This window comes from Taudactylus pleione, unplaced genomic scaffold, assembly GCF_031769625.1.
Source record: "Taudactylus pleione unplaced genomic scaffold, aTauple2 ptg000133l, whole genome shotgun sequence".
Lineage (NCBI taxonomy): Eukaryota > Metazoa > Chordata > Amphibia > Anura > Myobatrachidae > Taudactylus > Taudactylus pleione.
Genome location: NW_028284535.1, coordinates 1,253,166 through 1,272,642, shown reverse-complemented (window position 1 = coordinate 1,272,642; position 19,477 = coordinate 1,253,166). Strand labels below are relative to the sequence as shown.

General features: G+C 44.6%; 1 protein-coding gene across 1 annotated transcript in view; it reads right to left on the bottom strand.

Annotated features, from left to right (window-relative positions):
- Positions 1-2,287: 2,287 nt before the first annotated feature.
- IHO1 (interactor of HORMAD1 1) overlaps positions 2,288-19,477 on the bottom strand; it is a 38,827-nt gene continuing 21,637 nt past the window's right edge. The window contains exons 4-8 of the mRNA XM_088473281.1: positions 12,919-13,079; positions 9,846-9,894; positions 9,652-9,739; positions 7,261-7,364; positions 2,288-3,532 (exon numbers count right to left, since the gene is read on the bottom strand). Coding sequence (XP_088329407.1) covers positions 2,288-3,532; positions 7,261-7,364; positions 9,652-9,739; positions 9,846-9,894; positions 12,919-13,079 — 1,647 coding nt within the window. The remainder of the gene's footprint in view (positions 3,533-7,260; positions 7,365-9,651; positions 9,740-9,845; positions 9,895-12,918; positions 13,080-19,477) is intronic.

Sequence of the window (19,477 nt, the reverse complement as noted above, 5' to 3'; positions counted from 1 at the left end):
TCTTTGAACTTATTATTAGCTAAATCTATGAATGGACGGGGGGTCATCTCTCTTCATTACAAAATCCTCCAGATTACTTTAGATCATTCTAAAATATCTACAGGGCTATCTACTTGGTGTACTATGGGCCTGATTCAGAGCCGGACGCTATTTGCGCTCGCTCGTTCAGAAAAAAGGGGTGGCTATTCAAATGAACCGTTCGCTCTTTGCGGTCTGTTCACGCCTCTAGGTCTGAACGAGCGAACAAAACTTGCGGTGGTTTGTTTGAAAACTACGCCCCCTGGCCGCTCGCATCCTACGTCATGTCCGCTATTTATTAGATTAATCGAGTACATCGACCAGCGTATGAACTGCTCGCTATTCTTGTGGTTGGTTTTTCCTACCACAATCTTGCGAGCAGTTCTGACTATAAAATAACCCAATGACGTGGTCAATGACGCAGCTGTATTAATTATGAACACCCATAAAATGCCCGTTTTGACCTTTAGGCACGCCTGCGTTCTGATCTCCACTCCCCGTTTTCAAGCACCTTCCCCTGTTACCACCCACATACGCCTCCTCATGTCACTCAAAATAGCAGGCAGTCGCTATTTAGCGAACAAACGATTTTCGGCCTCACTGACTGGTTCTCGCATGCGTATTACGATCCGTACGCATGCGCAGTTGTGCAAACATCGCTCGGAACGAACGAGCGGCCGCTTACGAGCGGCTCTGAATCAGGCCCTATATTCCCCCATATTACCATGGAAAGTCTATTACATTCATTCCTCAATCAGTGCTCTCATCAAGTATGTATAGAGAAATGTTCTATAATATTTATCATAATGGAGATCTCTCCACCCCACCGCAGGTTCCTGATGGGGTTGTCTGATACTAGTGTTTGTGCTAAATGTGGAGCCTCTGATGCAAATGTATACATTGTATGTGGGAATGCCCCCTTATACGAGGATTCTGGTCATCAGTTAACAGATTTGCATCTAGATGTTTAGTTAGTTACCTACCATTATCAGCGGAATGGGAGATTTGGGGTATTTTACCACCATCAGTTTCAAGTAGGAGAGATAGTAAAAAAAACTACTATTGATCATTTCTTCGGTGGCCGTAAGTGCATACTGCAGATGTGGACCCATGCAGATCCCCCATTAGTTCCTTTAGACCACATTACATAAGGAGACCAAAACAGCTGCTTTTTTCAGCTATGGGAAGGCTTTATAGACTCCTTTACGCTGGACTTACGACGTCAAAGTTATTTACGTTTCAGAAATACTTCTTGGTATGAATCCAGCATTTTACTGGACGATCAGCCTATTTCTTTATCTGTTACAGGTTAAGATGGAATTTGCTTCTTTTTGGACCTTTTATTTATTATTTTATTTGTGTTGGATTTTTTTTTTGGTGGGGGGGGTGTGCCTGCCATGTCTGGATTACTTTAAATAATATGTGTCATATCTTGATTATGTTCTGCAAATGTAATACGTTTATGTAGCTGTTCTATACCATTGATTTGTTACTGCCCTTAATGGGCTTGTGTTTTATTTGTTATTCACTATTAGTTTTGTTACATGTGTGATGTTTTATTGCTCTGATGAATAAAAGAAATAAAAAATAAAAAATTTCTGTTTGAAATGTGCAGAAAAAACAGCTAACTTGGGGGCTGATTCAGAGATGACATGCTGCGGCCTTTAGGGGGCGGCGACACAGGCCGTTTCATGACGTCCCCCATTTTGTAGGTGTGACGGGGCCAGTGTCTTCGTCTTCCGATGCAGATTTCCTGGCCCCGGCTGAGCAGTTCCGTTACCCATACTGACTCAGATGGGCGATGACTGCGGATGGGCGATGGTGATCCGATGTTGCATTTTGGACGCAGCACCCGGATCTGTGATGCTGAGAGGAGGCGTCTTTTGTCATCAGACGCCTCCTGTTGCATGAGGCATGTCAAGCTCAACCACAACTCTGCTTATGGGTTTGATGTTACTCGATGTTACCGATGTTTTTGCTGACTTGCGGATCTATGTAAGGCGGCTTTATGAGCTGGGGGCGTCTTGGTATAGTGCTGTAATGCAGTGCGATCGCATTAATTTGCATATTTTCAGTACGTGCCGATGCGTGCGATTGCAGACTTGTGATCCGTGCTGAATCAGGCCCTAAGTCCCTTCATTTACTACACCCATGTTATACTAAAACGAGTAAAATGGAGACAAAGATCAGTGGATTTCTTTCCTGAAAATAAATTGTATACTAAAGCTTCATAATGGGAAACCAACATTGATTTAGAATTTATTTATTTTTAATCAGAATCATCACTGCTGTCAAAACACAAGGAGTGAAAGTTCCTTTGCCCTGTCTTCTGTGCAGGATGCATTGAGCTGTTGCTCGGTAAAGGGCTTGAGGACGTGAACCAGCGCATGTTACTCTCACCCTCTTTATCACTGTACAGATGACTTTTGTCCCACAAGGGCAGAGCACTCTGAGTTGCAGCTGTCTGGGAAAGTCCGGCCCTATCACCTGCACAAGTTCCTTCTTTGGTGGATTGCGCTAATGGTTGGGGAGACCGAAATTTCAAGCTTTTCTTTTGTTGTGTCTTCCTCACTGGAGCAGGGGTGACAGATAATGCAGATTTACAGCTGTCAGGATAAAGTTTAAGACAGCGTTGTGTCACTGCGTCAGAATTTTCCCATTCGTGTGTGTCAGATTCTTTTCCAGATTTATATTGTGCATTGTTACCTACAGCTCTGGATATAACGCGTGTAGAATTATTAATAGCCAGGCCTGCTCTTTTTTTCCTTATATTTTTCCTAGATTTGTTTGTTTTCCCCCTTTTTGGATTGTTAGTATTTTTCTGACATCTGTTTACAATTAGCATGTTTTCTTTCCCACAATTTGGATCTGCATTTTCAAGCGGATTGTCGGTCTTAGTTGGCATGCCTTCATCACTGTGATACACATGTTGCAGACTAGATACAGAGTTTACAGCTATATCATCTATAGTTATGTTACGTTTGAAAGGTATTGTTTGATCGTGAGCGTCTGAGGCCTTAAAAGACTTCTGTAAGGCATCAGCAGATTCCACATCACATGAACAATTTACAATATTACCCACAGATGTTGCATTACAGGTTTTTATAGCTTTTAGTTCTGCTACACAAAGATTTTCTTTGTGTAGTAAAGAAATAGTATTGCTAATTCCATCACATGTGCTCTGGACGTAAGTTTGTGAAGGAGGAGAACCATCTGTATGAGTCCCCATTGTTATAACCTGTGATGTGGTATCTCTTTGAGCAGACGGGTCTTGAAAAGCTGTGGGGGAAGTCTGTGTAGTTTTGTCTTTCATATCAAGTGCAAGCTTAGAAACCAAATGGATCTTGTGAATCTCGCTTAGTATTTTATCTTCCGATGACTTGATGGAATCCGACAGCCCTGTTACTTTTTCTGACAACTCCAGGTGCTTCTGACTTTGCTGCAGTTTTAGTACATCAATGCCCGACAAAAGCAGCTGCACGTTGGCTTTTAGCTCTGCCATCTCTGCATCCCTCTGCGGAAAAGCAGACGTCACGTAATACCACTTATTCAGTCAGCAAATTCAGTTTGAGTTTAACTTGAGGATTTAATTCAAGAAATAAAAAATAGTAGTGAAGACAAGCTGTCCATTTCAGGGGTGTATCTAGAGGACTGAGCGCCCCTGGCAAAATAAGGGCCTGGCGCCCCCCATGCCATTGGCAGTTGGTAAACAGACACCGTAATGGCTGTACGAGTGGCAATAACCCCCCCCCCCCTCGCTGTCCAGAAATGATGCTTATGACTGACATCAGACTATTGGCAGAACTGGCCAGTGGCGAACGCAGGATTTTTAGTGGGGGGTTTCTATATATAATATATATATATGTGTGTGTGTGTGTGTGCGTGCTTTTCCTCCTTATTAATACTTGCCTCTGCCACTATAAGGCGCTTGTCCTTGTCCCCCATATATATATATATATATATGTATATATAGGGGACAAGGACAAGCGCCCTATAGTGGCAGAGGCAAGAATTAATAAGGAGGAAAAGCACGCACACACAACGTTCAGTACAACATACATAGCATTCACAAGGCATACTTACAAACACACAGAGCATACTTACACACACGTGTGGGCTATGCTGCTTGGACCTCCTCCTATGTGCCGAGCTGCTGGGCGGCCGTGATCCGCCTTCTCCCACGACGACATGCTCCCTCTGAAAAGACTGCAGCACAGACGCGCTGCCCGGACCTTGCCGGTTCAGCTGTCAGTGCTTCCGTGTCAGGTGGCATGACGCGGAAGCGCTGACAGCTAAACAGGCATTGGCTGTGCAGCTCTTACTATGGTGGGTGGCCTGTGGCCAGTGGAGAGACGGAGACAGTTGTCTCCATCTCTAAGAAAACAATTTGGTCCGTCAGGCGGGGTTCCACTACTGCTGGCCGCGGGTGGCACTGCCGGGTGGTGCCAGCGCCCCCAACAGGCTGGCGCCCCTGGCGAGTGCCATCCTGGCCAATAGGGAAATACGCCCCATGTCCATTTTTATGTGTCACATACAGGGACATTTTAAGAGAGGAGGGGGCCCGTGTGCAGCCCCCGTTTGGGCCCCCTCCTCTCTGGCAGCACAGTAAATTCTGGCTTAATGCCAGAATCTACAGCGCATGCGTTGGTCTCCAGGAAAATGGCACCCACGCCTTATTCCCGGGATATCTTTTCTGCGGGATGTAGTCGGCAACCCGGCGTGTGGGATGCCGACTACATCCCACAAAATCCCGGCACCGAAATCCCGACAGGTCGGGATCCCAGCACCAGTATCCCAACCGTTTGTATCCCGAATGGTAAGTTTTCTGGGTGCATGGGGAGGGTAGCGTGGTTAGGTTTAGGCATTAGGGGGAGGGTTAGGCAACGGGAGGGAGGGTTAGGAATAGGGTGCGGGGAGGGAGGGTTAGGATTAGGGTGCGGGGAGGTTAGGTTTAGGCACTAAGAAGGGGGGGTTAGGTTTAGGCCCCGGAGAGGGAGGGTTAGGGTAGGTGTTATGGTAGGGGTAGGGAAAAAACTTACCTTGCGTTCCAATGGGTGTCGGGATTCTGGCTGACGGGTTGCCGCTGTTGGTATTCTGAACAGCGGCATCCCGACAGCCGGGATTTCACCAGCGAATCACCGGGGAAATTTTCCCTGTGATCTTTGCTGCTCTGCAGCGCTGGCTCGGCGCCGCGGAGCATCACTCTGAAGACTGTGGAAAGGTAAGTATAACTATGAGTGCAGGGTGTGCGATGTGGGCCCCCCAGGAGCCAGAGGTCCGTGTGCACCGCACACTCTGCACCCATTATAGATACTCCCCTGGTCACATAACCATTCTCAATGTAAGAAAATTCATAGCAAGCTAAATTGCAGTGTAACACCATAAATTCCTTTGCTGTGTATCATAGTATCCTTTTCTTTTTATAGTAACACACTGTCAAGGTACATTACATACACGTGATACAGTTATGGGATGCCAAAAATAACTATGCCCATGGTCTACATTTAACATACAAAGGGATTACTTTAAGCCACATACACACTGACGTTTTGTTTTTTTGAATTAAAAAATGTAAGAAAAACCAAATATATATTTGACTGACATTTCTTAATACCGTTCTGAGATCATTGGAGGTCACCGTGGCAATCCCCAATGAATGTACCTGTGTTAAACGCAAATGAATGGAACAGGATGCATTCAGAAAACCACAACGCAAACACAACATAATCGAATGCTAGTAAAAACACAAGGGGTTACAAGGGGTTATAAGGTCATTTAAGAAACTGCTTCTATTTTTAAATTTGTTTACATGCATATATTCCTTCTTTTTGCCATGCCAGCTATATGCGTTGCCCCTGGCCTTCATGGTACTTTATGTGGGTTAGAAAAATCAGCTCTGCAAGCAGTGGGTAAAAGAAACACCATTTAATTATATACTAACACATAGCTTGCCAGGCAGGTGTAACCACTCCTCCAATATACCATGACCATGCCCAATGCATGCTAATGCAAAGGGGACAAGATAGGTCATAGCCACGCCTTCCCTTGACACCCAGCCCCCGTATTGGTGCCCAATCAAACTCTTGGCAGGCCTGCAAACACCCACAGCACACAATAATAGCAAAAAATGAGATAATACCAGGGGGCCACCACACTGCAAATGACACACTCCTAAATCTTGACAGTATCTTGTCTCAGTCAGTTTGATGACCAGTCCTGACTGCTGAGCCACACTCTATATGGTAGGGACTGAGCACAAAGTCTTCCGACATCAATACTGTCCAGGAGACTACATCTTTTTAGCACTTGTTATTTTGTCACTTACCAGGGACTGACTATGGCAGTGATTCCCAACCTCGGTCCTCAAGGCACACTAACAGTCCTGGTTTTGGTGATATCCAGGCTTGAGCACAGATGGTTAAATCAAAATAACTGAGGTACTAATTAAGTCACCTGTGCTCCAGTATGGCTATCCTCAAAACCTGGACTGTTAGTGTGCCTTGAGGACCGTGGTTGGGAAACCCTGGACTATGGTCTTTCCACAGACCTCAGCTCACATGCATGTGGCTCCAGCATGTCTGATAAAGCAGGATGCAACTCAGAGGTACACCTACTGCCTGTTTTTAAATGCAATGGCTAAGAGGCATATTATAATACACAAACAAAAGGCATGTTTACATTACAGTAGCAATGTATGCAACTTCACCTGGCAACATTTAAGAATTAGACAATGCACATAAAATACATACATACATGGTTAACGTAATACAGTACAAGCGATGCAAAACACATCTTGGATCAGAAGAGGCGTTCAGTAGACTAAACCTATATTTTTAAGGTCCTTGCACCCACATTTCATTCACAGCCTTGTACTAGTGTTAAAAACGGCAGTACTGAATGACAATGGATATGAGGCTTTATGGATATTACAAGACTTTGCTGCTTGCATAGAGACAACATATCATTGCTAGGGTAAGTGGCTTTTGCTCATTCCATTTATGCAAGAGAGTATGCTACAATGCTGTGTGATCATTCAAAAAATCAGGATCTATCAAATATGAGCTCTACAGTAGTAAATTAATGGGGCCAAAATGGTAAGCTGTATATTATCTTTTCAGAAACAAACTGGACAATAACATTTGGTAGATCTTTACTTTTTTTTCTATACTATTGTTATATAGCAGTTGTGTATATTCTATTATATAGTTGTACACAAACAATTATATTCTGTTATAAACTTACCAAAATAATCTTCTTCTCTAAGTCTACCAATGCTTGTTCCATATCAGATTTTTCAGAAACTGCTTTAAGTATTGATTCACGATACGTAAGAATATTTTGCTGCACTGGATAAAAATATAGGTAATTGATGTAATTGTTTACATATATATTTTATTTAATATTTGAAAAGGCGAGTGGATGGGGTGTGGTACAGAAGATCGACAATGTAAAGGTCCACAGTCAATGGGTCGACACCAGATAGTCGAAATGGAATAGATTGACAGGGACTAAAGGTTGAACTGTACAAAAGGTCGACTGACAAAATGTCGACAGTTAAAAAGGTCAACAGGGACAAATGGGCGACAGGTTCAAATGATAGATACACAAATGGTCGGCACAAAAATGGTCGACACATTTGTTTTTATTTAACCCTAATCCAAACGCTCCCCCTAGTGCCTAACCCTAACCCTCCACCAAGTGTCTAACACTAAAAATGTTGAAAAACCATAAAAAAGTATCAACCATTTTTATCTATTGACATTTTAACCCTGTCGATCTTTTGACAGTCAATCTTTTGCATGTTGACATTAATGTTAATGTGTGGACTCAGGGCCTGATTCACTACCGATCGCAACTGCGATTGCAATAACGATTACGCACAGAGTTCAACTGCGATAGTATGCTAATTGATCGCTATGCTTCCGCAGCACAACATAAGGACGCCCACTTTACCTTACACACATCCGTAATGTTTACCAAGACTGCGAAAACATTGGTACAATCGAGTACCATCGCAGCCTCATGTACACTGGCACAAGCCCTGACCTTACTCAGAAATTGGTAACTTCAGTGCACGCTATGAGGCCTCAGGCTGCGTAGGGAATCGTAGTGGATAATTTATGTACGCCCCTGCAACGGCATTCAAACGCACTGGCACGCCTGCATTTCGCTGACCACCGCCCGTCACCACCTCCAAACGGTACTTTCTGTCAATCACTCTGCAATGGGTCTGCATAGATCACAGTGGCCGGTTCGCACAGGCGCACTATGATGCATATGCATGCGCAGTACACAATTGTCCGATTGCGTGCGTACTAGCAACTGCGATCCAAGCTGAATCAGGCCCTCTGACCAGCGGCAGTGAATGGGATTTCTGGATGGCCTCCTGGCGGTGAGCACGCTATTCACTGGGTGTTTGCAATCTTGGTCCAAATATCATCTGGACTCTGAGTAGGTGTACCCATATCCTATCCTGAGCCAAACTGGACAAAGGCCCTCATTCAGAGCCGTACGCTCTGAGCAGAGCGCACGCTCTGAATGAGGGCCGTCCTCCATAACTATGGAGCGTCCCCCTGGATGCTCGTATAGCTGTGGGTCACCACCCACAGCCTATACGAGCGTGCAGTTTGATGGCCGTGATGGTCGTGACCATCACGACCATCGAAACTGCGAGCCGGAGCCTGCGGTTGAGGTTTTCAACCGCAAGGCCCGGAGTGATTTTGGCTCTATCAGAGCCAAAATCACTCCCACTGACATCACTAGTGATGTCAGTGGGCCAGCTTCTGACGGTAGGCGTTCCCTTGGGAACGCCCCCGTCAGGGAGGCACGCCCCCGGCACGCCCACCAAAGGGGGCGTGCTGTCAATCAACATCGACAGCACGCCCCCTTTGATCAGACACAACGAGCGAAGGACTTTCCTTCGCTCGTCGCGTCTGGCGCATGCGCACGACGGAGCTCCCGCCGTCGTGCGCATGCGCAGTGCACAACATCGACCCACTTGCGAGCGGACAGCCGCTTGCGAGTGGGTCTGAATCAGGGCCAAAGAGTATTATATGCTTTTATATTCTGTTACATTATGAGTGCAATTTTATTATTAAAATAACCTTTAAATCAATAGTCTCTGCACTAGCACTTTGTTTCACTTTATCTTCCCTACTTTCTTCCCTGAGGTTTCCAAGGTGGGGGATACATGCCTGTCTTTCAGATTGGAGCAAAATTGGAACATCTATCTATCTTTGGACTATCTGCTCTTTGTGATAATATGGACGATTCCCCATATTACGGTGATTACTATGCAGCTCATTTTTATTTCACCTGGTGACACAATTTTGATGTATTTACACGTTTATGGTATTAGCGCCTTTGGTGGCACTTTCGTCATTAATATTGAATTTGAGGATTAATGGGAAGTCTTTATATGGTGGGTCTATTAGGCAGCTATTACCATTTTACTGCGGAAATTTGACAGGATTTTTTTTATATATTCAGTTGGTTTTTTTACTTTCATTTTGAAAGTGTTCTATGTATCACAGTATAATAACTAAAATCTGGAAACAGGGTGTGTTTTTGATAATATTTCAGAGATCAATGTTTAAATAGCCTGTTAATATAAGCTTGCTTAAATACACTCACATTCTTTAGAAAGTGCATCAATTGAATCCAATATTGACTTGCATCTTACATCTGTATTTTCCTCAATATGGCAAAATGTCATTTTCAACTGGCCCAAAAAAAAACAACCAAAAATATGAATATTGTCATAAATATCATAAATAATATTTGTAAGACATGTTTTAGATAGTGTAAGCAATATAACAGTTACTTACATCCTGCAAGGTTACTTGAATGTTGCAGATAACCTGGTTCAACTGTTCACTTATTAAAAGAAGTAATAAGTTGTTAACATCATATGACTGAATTTTCAACCTCATATAGTATTTACATTTTAGTTACTATAGTAGATATATTCTTATATTTACTACTAGTTAGACATATAGCACATACATATTCTGGAGCACTTTGCAGAGACTATTTGACCATCAGTCTCTGCCCCAGTGGTGCTTGCAATCTCTATCTTGATCTTCTTTAGAACCCCTGAAAGTAACGCTACCGGGGGGAACAGATACATTAAATCAATTCCCATGGGACCTGAGAAGCTTTTGAATCTCTTGTCCTTTAGTCAGCGGTCCTCAAATTCAGTCCTCAAGTCACCCTAACAGTCTAGGTTTTCAGGATATCCATACTTAAGCACAGGGAACTTAATTAGTACCTCAGTCAGTTTGATTATACCATCTATGTACAAGCATGGATAGCCTTAAAATCTGGACTGTTAGGGTTCAACCAAGATGCCATCATCTGGCTAAGTCCACTTCTTGACTAACTGCAAATACACTACTGGATGAAGTGACCATTCTCCGGGGTGTAGGCCTTGCCTACTGAGAAAGTTCACCTCCCAGTTCTCCACCCCTAATATGAAGACCGATGAGAGAACCAGAGAACTCTTGGTACCTCCCTGGGGGTTGATATAAGCCACTGCTAACGTATTGTGCTATTCTGTCTTTATGGCCTTTCCACGTAGGAGAGATTGTGCTCTGATTAGAGCTTTTAAAACAGCTGTTAGTTGCAGAACATTGATGCATAGTTTTAACTCTTCTAGAGACCACAGTCCATGTAAGTGGGCCCGAAGATCAACTGTCCCCAAACTCTGAAGATTGGCATCTATCAGATGAAGATACGGCCCCTGTTGAGACCTTGGACACTGAGGACCCGATTCAGACCCGCTCGCTAGGAAGCGTTCGCACGCAGACTGCCGATGTTTGCATTGTGCGCATGCGTACGCATCGCAGTGCGCGAACCAGGCAGGGTGATCAGGAAGCGTTCGCTCGCTGCGCATAGACAGCCCGGCTGAATGAGTAACAGGAGAAGCCGTTTGTGGGTGTTGACAGGGGTTGGTCGCTGGAAACGGGGGAGTGGTGGTGCGAACGCAGGCGTGCCCGAGCGTCTTAATGCCGTTTCAGAGGCGTGCATAATTAAGACGCAGCATCCTAGTACACGTCACTTGGCTGATTTTTACACTGAAGTGCTCGCAGTGCTTTGCGGCAGGGTATGGTCAGCCACAAGCGCTGCGAACGCATCCGATGGTACTCGATGTTACTGATGGTTGCATACACTTCCTGGAGATGACGTGCGCAAGTGGGCGTCTTAAGACAGGCTGGTGGGCGTCTGCATACACAGCGCGATCGCAGGCCAAGACATAGTGGGCGTGTTAATGCCTTACTGTGCGATCACTGATTTGAATACTTTTGCTGCGTGCGAACGCATCTAGCGAGTGGGTCTGAATCGAGCCCTGAGCCACCATAGTGACTCAGAGGTGGACACTATGCTGATGTGCGCGCAGTTGGCCGTTTGTTTACTGCACATGCGTCTGACTTGCGCATGTGTCACGATAGTTTACTGACGAGCACACACTGGGCCTGATTCTGAGGTGACCGCAATGCCTTTGTTCATGGAGCTGAGCGATTACTTGCTACTGCGCATGCACGAAATCCCTAAAAACTTGTACAGGGCATGCATCCTGCGGTGTGTACGCTCAGAGACGCAGAAATGTCTGGGAAAAGTGCTGGGCATTCCTCGGGGGTAACTGTGAGGTGGTTATTCAGACGCACGAAGATGGTCCATCTTATGGGCGTGTTATGGGAATGTCGCTGAACTGGTTGCGAACTCAGATGCTTAATCGCTCACACTTGAAGCCATACTCTGATGGAGAGTCTGCACCTAGCATAGGGCTGCAGCAAGTTTTCATGGTGCGTCCATAGAATTACTAAGCTGTATTACTCAATGTGGGCGTCTCAGTTCTTGCACATTTAGACGCACGTTTGTACACCAGGGGAAGGTCCTATAGTATCTTTAGTATATACTCTCAGACGCGACTACTGCAAAAGCCGTTGCAGCGGCTGACTCAAAGTCCGCCCCACTGTGTGCTAAGCTGTAGATATAAGCAACTAAAGAAATAAAGCCTTAAAATAATGTAAACTAGTCATTTAAAGCTGTCATAGCACAGCAGAAGAAAAAGTCCCTGCTCCTGAGGCACTGGTGTACGACCAGCTACAGGGACTTCTGTCACTTCTACAGAGAGGGACTTCTGGGAGGTTTATTTTAAAGAGTCCAAGCTCCTGTCTGCACCGACCTATATACCCCCCATAATTCCAGCATTCCCAATTGGATGTATGAGAAAAAAGGCACAAACTGCTGTTTTACAGTGTGTGCCCTGTAATAGCAATTCATTGCAACGATTGATAGCGTCTCTCTAGAGGAAATCGCTGGTGGTGGAAGTGTATGGGAATATATTTGCAGCGATTCTTTTGCTCCGATTTTCACTAATGCTGGGCATACACTGCCAAATAAAATGCCTGTCAGACCGACAGACATTTTATCTGGCAGCCTGCCAGCCGCAGATGTCGCCGGCATACACTGTGAGATTTCTCTCACAGTGTATCAGCCCTACATCTGCGCTCCGCCCCCGGGGGAGGAGACATTTCCCTGTTCCTTCCGTAACACAGGAAATGTCTGTCTGTCGGCTGCGCTGGGTATACACTGCCCAATGCGGCCGACAGTTTACTGGGAAATATCGCATCGGACTAGCATGCTGGACAATCCAGCATGCCCGACCGAGCAATATTTAACCCTCGGTCGCCCCCCCACATGCTACAATTATCGGGGCGATCCGCAGATATCGGGCGGATCGTCCCGATAATTGTAGCGTGTATGGCCAGCTTAAGGAAGAACTGCCAGCCTGACATTACACTAACATAAATACATTACACTAACATAAATACATTACACTAACATACATACATTACACTAAAGATACTGTAAACAATGCATCTTATTGAAGCATACCTATCTTGTTTCTCTTTTGTTTTTCTCTTGCTTTCTTCAAACTGCTCCATGATATCTTTGGCTTTTGATGATCCAAATGGCTGAAACGTGCCCCTTTCTTTGCAGTCATTACTGTACAAGGGAGGTTTGGCCTGGTATTTCTGGTACACGCTCGGATTACTCTGATGCACAAACATACGGTTATTACTTTAATAAATAGTTCTGAGATGTAATAGAACATGAACTAATTTTGTTTTTCAGATTGTTAGTTCTGCAGTTGGTATATATGCATATTTTTATCGATATTATATGCTTTATTAAAACATAGAAAACAATCTTTATTTCTGGTGCATTCATGTATAAAGCCAATAATGGTATGTAATATACTTCTGATTCTTTTCTCTGAAACCATTGGCAGATAGAAGAGCCTCAGGGTATAATGGTTCAGCCAGGATTTTGGGTGCTTTATATTTAAATGCAAATTATGTAACTACCTCCCCTCTCTACCTCCTCACCTGTGAGGAAACAATTTATTTTCTAACAATAGTTTCCCCACAGGACAAAATAGAGGGAAAATAAAACAACATCCTCTGACAACATTTCAATTTGTAATTTAAAAGCAAAATGAGAGCATAAAAATGGTGGCTGCCCAGTGTCCCCCAATAGACTACGGGCCTGATTACACTTGGACCGCAGTTGCTAATACGCACGCAATTGGCCGACTGTTGCGTTCAGTGCATGTGCGCGAGCCGGCCACTGTGATCAGGACTGCGATCGCAGAGGCTACGCAGACCCATGGCAGAGTGATTGACAGAAAGTGCCGTTTGTGGGTGGTGACTGGGGGTGGGGGGCGGGAGAACGCAGGCGTGCCAGTGCGTTTCAATGCCGTTGCAGGAGCGTGCATAAATTATCCCCTGCAACAGCCTACGCAGCCTGAGGTCTCATAGCGTGCGTGGCTGTTAGTGATTTCTGAATAAGGTCAGGGCTTGTGCAAGTGTGTGTATGGGTCCGATGGTACTCGATTGTACTGATGGTTTCGCTATTTTGCTAAGTATTACGGATGTGCGTATGGTAGAGTGGGCGTCCTTATGTAGTGCTGAGTTTGCATTGCGTTCGCAGTGATTTGGCTTGCTATCGCAGTTGAACTGCGTGCGTACGCAGTATTGTGATCCGTAGTGATTCAGGCGCTAAGAGAGATGGACTTAATATAAGTATAAAAATGCCATTTTATCTTTTATCCAATCTGTAAAACTTTGTAAATATACTGTATGGACAGAGGACCACGTTTCTGCCTGACACAGCTGTTCAGCCAAAGCAACGTGCTGCACTGCTCAGGAAGCGATCACTTACATGGTAATATGTGCCCTCACCTTTTCTATTTCCTGCTCTAATGTAAGTTTATCAAACTACTGAAATTATCCATCTAACAACAGTCTGCTTATACACAGGACACCCTTCTAGAGGGCATTCTAAAGGACCAAAAGATCATGTGTTATGGCCCTAAAGCCCTGACAACATTCAAAGACTGAGCTTCCTCCATGTACCACAGTCTAATGTTGGAGTCACAATGACCTGATTTAAGTGAAACTTAGAGACAACTTAAAGCTGAAAGGAAGGTTTAGTCTGAAGAACAGTCTTGCTTTCATAAATAGTTAGATTAGGAGACTTGTAAGACCAGTATGGGCCCAATGATATTAAGCAATGGTCAGGTTATCTCTGGCTATGTGCGGACCCATGCTAATAACACGAGCCTAATATAGAGGGGGGGGGGGGCTATGTTTTTTTTCTTCAATACGAAAGGCCAGACGTCAGCTATTGCCAGCTATCTTGTCTGTCACAACCACAATTTCTGACATATAGCCGGATCACTGTCTGCATCAGAGGGAAAGCTTGGATAGCACAGGCTCTAGTTAGGCTAGCCTGCACTAGGCTGTTTCAGCAGGGTTCAAAGGGCAGAAAGCACCCGCCTGCGGGTTCAGTCCCCTCTCGCGGGTGGGGTAAACGGCGGTGCAGCGGTCACCGCCTGTGAATGGATGCCGGCCGCATGCTCCCGGCATCCATTCATAGTGACCACAGCGTTTGGGGGCTGCCTGGCATGTCCGTAAGTGCCGGGCACGCCCCCAAGGGTGACGAAAATGGGACGTGTCATAAAGACACGCCCCTTTTCCTTTGCCACGCCCCCTTTTCGGGCGCACGCAGAAGAACCTTTTCTCTGTCCTGGCAGTGCACAGTGGACCTCATTCAGAGGCAGTCGTTAGATGCTAGCGGTCGCACAGAATCAGGGCGGCCGTTTGCATCCTGAACGGCCGCCTCCTTGTCGATCGCTAAGCTGTGGCTTACCACCCACAGCTTAAAGACCGACCAGGTTGATGGTCGCGATGGTGAACACCATCGCGACCATCGGGGCTTACGACCAGACCCTAAGGTTGGGTCTGGGCACTCGTAAGCCCCATGGAGCTTCCTGCTCTGAAAGAGCAGGAAACTCCCCACTGACATCACTGATGATGTCAGTGCGGCAGCCCACAAAACGGTAGGCGTTCGTTAAGGAACACCTCCGTTTTGGAAACCACCCCCCCGGCCCGCCTACAAAACGGGGCGAGCTGTCGATCAACATCGACAGCCTCCCCTATTGTAGAGAGATCCAGAGCGACAGAGTTTCTCTGTCGCTCCGGGGCTTGCGCACGCGCAGTGCGGCCACTGCGCGTGCGCAGGGCTAACTATCGACCCGGTTACGAGCACATCGGTGCTTGCAACCGGTTCTGAATGAGACCCAGTGTGTGTGTATTGTGTTTATTTAAACATTTCTTTACAGGTGAACTACAGGTACCAGCAAGCCCTTAATGCCCTGCATGCTGGTACTTGTGGTTCTCCAAGTACCAGCATGTGGGGGAGGCTTGCTGGGACCTGCAGTTATACTTCTAAAGACAATGTTTTACACTTCTTTTTTTAAACTACACTTATAGACTATCAACCCGGCACCCACCCCCCCAGGGGTGCCAGGGATAGCCCTGGGCTATCAGCCTAGGCCTGCGGTGCCCTGGAGGGGGGACTCCTTTATTGGGGAGGTCCCCAGATTCCCAGGGATCCCTGGCCTGGACTGACTCAGGGTTGATGCTTCGGCTTGGGGACCCGGTGAAAGGGCTCCCCGCGCTGTGGCATCAGCCTCCCCGCTAGAAAAAGTCCGGTGCTGGTTCTGGAAAATACAGGGGGACCCTACGCAATTTCCCTCCCTGAATTTCCAGAACTAGGACCGGATCAGAGCCCAGTGATGATTGTGCAGAATACGGGGGACCCGTACGTAGTTTGTCCCCTGTATTTTGGCAACCAGGGTTGGTTCTGACTAGCCCGCTGCTGGTTGTGCTTACATACGGGCGACCCCTACGTCGTTTGTCCCCGTATGTTGCACAACTAGCACTGGGCCACTAAAAGCCCGGGGCTGGTTGCTCTTTGGGGTGGGGGGCACGCCGTTTTTTCTTTTAAAAATACTTTTTTTTTTTATTTCCACAGATGCACGGATGGTTCTCACTGAACCATCCCTGCATCTGTGTTTATTTTATTAAAGACAGATGCATGCATCGCGGATCTCCCTCACCCGTGCATCAGTCTTTTTTTTATTTTTTTGGGTAACAAATGACGCCGCGCGGAGGGTCACACTCACGATGCATCGTATGTGAGATTGTATGAACATCGTGTGTCAATCGTGCGGACGGGACTGCCAGGGAGCTGCAGGGGAGTTCAAGGGAAATCGTAGATGAATCTTATCTTATGCTGGTTGTACATAACAGATGAGAATGTAGATTGGATACATTACAAAATCTGCATAGAAATTAAAAGTGCCTGAACGCCTGCCTGAGGAGCCATGCCGCAAGTCTCAATTGTCCCAAATTGGATGAAAGACAAAGTGCATTTAGCAGAGATAAAAATGCATTGATGACATGATTAAAACAGTAGGAGTAAATGATACAGTACAATACATAAGAAAACAAGCCTAAACAAAGTATCTCATATACAGAGGTCCCTATGCTCATAAAATGTGTCTGTGGTGCAGAATTTAGACTGTAAGCTCCACTGAAACAGGAACTCATGTAAATGATTAAATTATTCTCTGTAAAGTGCTGTATAATATAATTAATAATATTGGACAGAATTTGAACATTCTGCACATTGTGAAAACAGGGACTACTGCGCATTAAATGCCTGACAGAATGCATTAGCTCATAACCGCGCACTAGTCAGATATTTAATATATAACTTAAAGGCAAAACTATTTTTTTATTCTCCCCCCCCAAAAAATAGACATTCATAATTTCCTTCTAAGCTAATTTCATTTAATTTAATTCTGTTGGATCACATGCTTGTCATTTTCATTGTAAACTCCAGATGGAGCTATGTGCCTGTTTTTGGTAGACAACTTGTATGTTTTTATAAATTTAAATATGTAATGTTTGTTGTGAAATGATAAACTTAGTGAGATTATGATTTTTCTAATACTATTTTATGAAGAGACACAAAAATATTGCTTTCAGTTACAAATAATGTCATATTAACATCATTATAAAGTAATTATTATTAACTATATTAACAGTTCAGAATACAAAATGATGACTGCACTCAGAGTAATCATACAGTCAGGTGCATAAATATTGGGACATTGACAGAATTTTAATATTTTGGCCTCTATTCACCACCACAATGGCTTTGAAATGAAACAAACAAGATGTGCTTTAACTGCAGACTTTCAGATTTAATTTGAGGGTAATTACATCCAAATCAGGTGAACGGTGTAGGAATTACAACGGTTTCTATATGTGCCTCCCACTTTTTAAGGGGCCAAAAGTAATGGGACAAACTAAACAATCCTAAATCTAAATGTCACTTTTAATACTTTGTTGCAAATCCTTTGCAGGCAATTACAGCCTGAAGTCTGGAACGCATAGACATCACCAGACGCTGGGTTTCATCCCTGGTGATGCTCTGCCAGGCCTCTACTGCAAATGTCTTCAGTTCCTGCTTGTTCTTGGGGCATTTTCCCTTCAGTTTTGTCTTCATCAAGTGAAATGCATGCTCAGTCGGATTCAGGTCAGGGGATTGACTTGGCCATTGCATAACATTCCACTTTTTAGCCTTACAACAACTCTTTGGTTGCTTTTGCAGTATGCTTCGGGTCATTGTCCATCTCCACTGTGAAGCGCCGTCCAAGGAGTTCTGAAGCATTTGACTGAATATGAGCATATAATATTGCCCGAAACACTTCAGAATTCATTCTGCTGCTTTTGTCAGCAATCACATCATCAATAAATACAAGGGAACCAGTTCCATTGGCAGCCATACATGCCCACGCCATGACACTACCACCACCATACTTCACTGATGAGGTGGTATGTTTTGGATCATGAGCAGTTCCTTCCTTCTCCATACTCTTCTCTTCCCATCACTCTGGTACAAGTTGATCTTTGTCTCATCTGTCCATAGGATGTTGTTCCAGAACTGTTATGGCTTTTTTAGATGTTGTTTGGCAAACTCTAATCTGGTCTTCCTGTTTTTGTGGCTCACCAATGGTTTACATCTTGTGGTGAACCCTCTATATTCACTCTTGTGAAGTCTTCTCTTGATTGTTGACTTTGACATATATACACCTACGTCCTGGAGAGTGTTCTTGATTTGGCCAACTGTTGTGAAGGGGTTTTTCTTCACCAGGGAAATGATTCTTCTGTCATCCAACACAGTTGTTTTCCGTGGTCTTCCGGGTCTTTTGGTGTTGCTGAGCTCTCCGATGCTTTCTTTCTTTTTAAGAATGTTCCAAACAGTTGATTCGGCCACACTTAATGTTTTTGCTATCTCTCTGATGGGTTTGTTTTGATTTTTCAGCCTAATGATGGCTTGCTTCACTGATAGTGACAGCTCTTTGGATCTCATATTGAGAGTCGACAGCAACTGATTCCAAATGCAAATGTCACACCTAGAATCAACTCAAGACCTTTTACCTGCTTAATTGATAATAAAATAATGAGGGAATAGCCCACACCTGTCCATGAAATAGTTTTTGAGTTGATAGTCCCATTACTTTTGGACCTTTAAAATGTGGGAGGCACATATAGAAAACATTGTAATTCCTACACCGTTCACCTGATTTGGATGTAATTACCCTCAAATTAAATCTGAAAGTCTGCAGTTAAAGCACACCTTGTTTGTTTCATTTCAAAGCCATTGTGGTGGTGAATAGAGGCCAAAATATGAAAATTCTGTAAATGTCCCAATATTTATGCACCTGACTGTATAATGTAGTTGATTAGGAAATTTATTCCAGTCCATTATCTATATAATAAGCGAGAAAGTGTGTGTGATTATCTGTTTTTCCTTTATGCACGGCCAGAGTGTTTTTTTATCTAACTCCACCAAATTTAGCATGGTGGTGTAGTTTGACCAGGATTAGTTTTTTGCCAAGGTTTGAACTTCGTCAGGGTCACACACTGTCACACAATCCCATAAAACTGGGATTCTCTCAAATTACACAGGTTCTGGAGCTTCATACACACACTGTCAAGCTCTCATCTCCGCCAAAGTGTTAAATTGCTTTTCC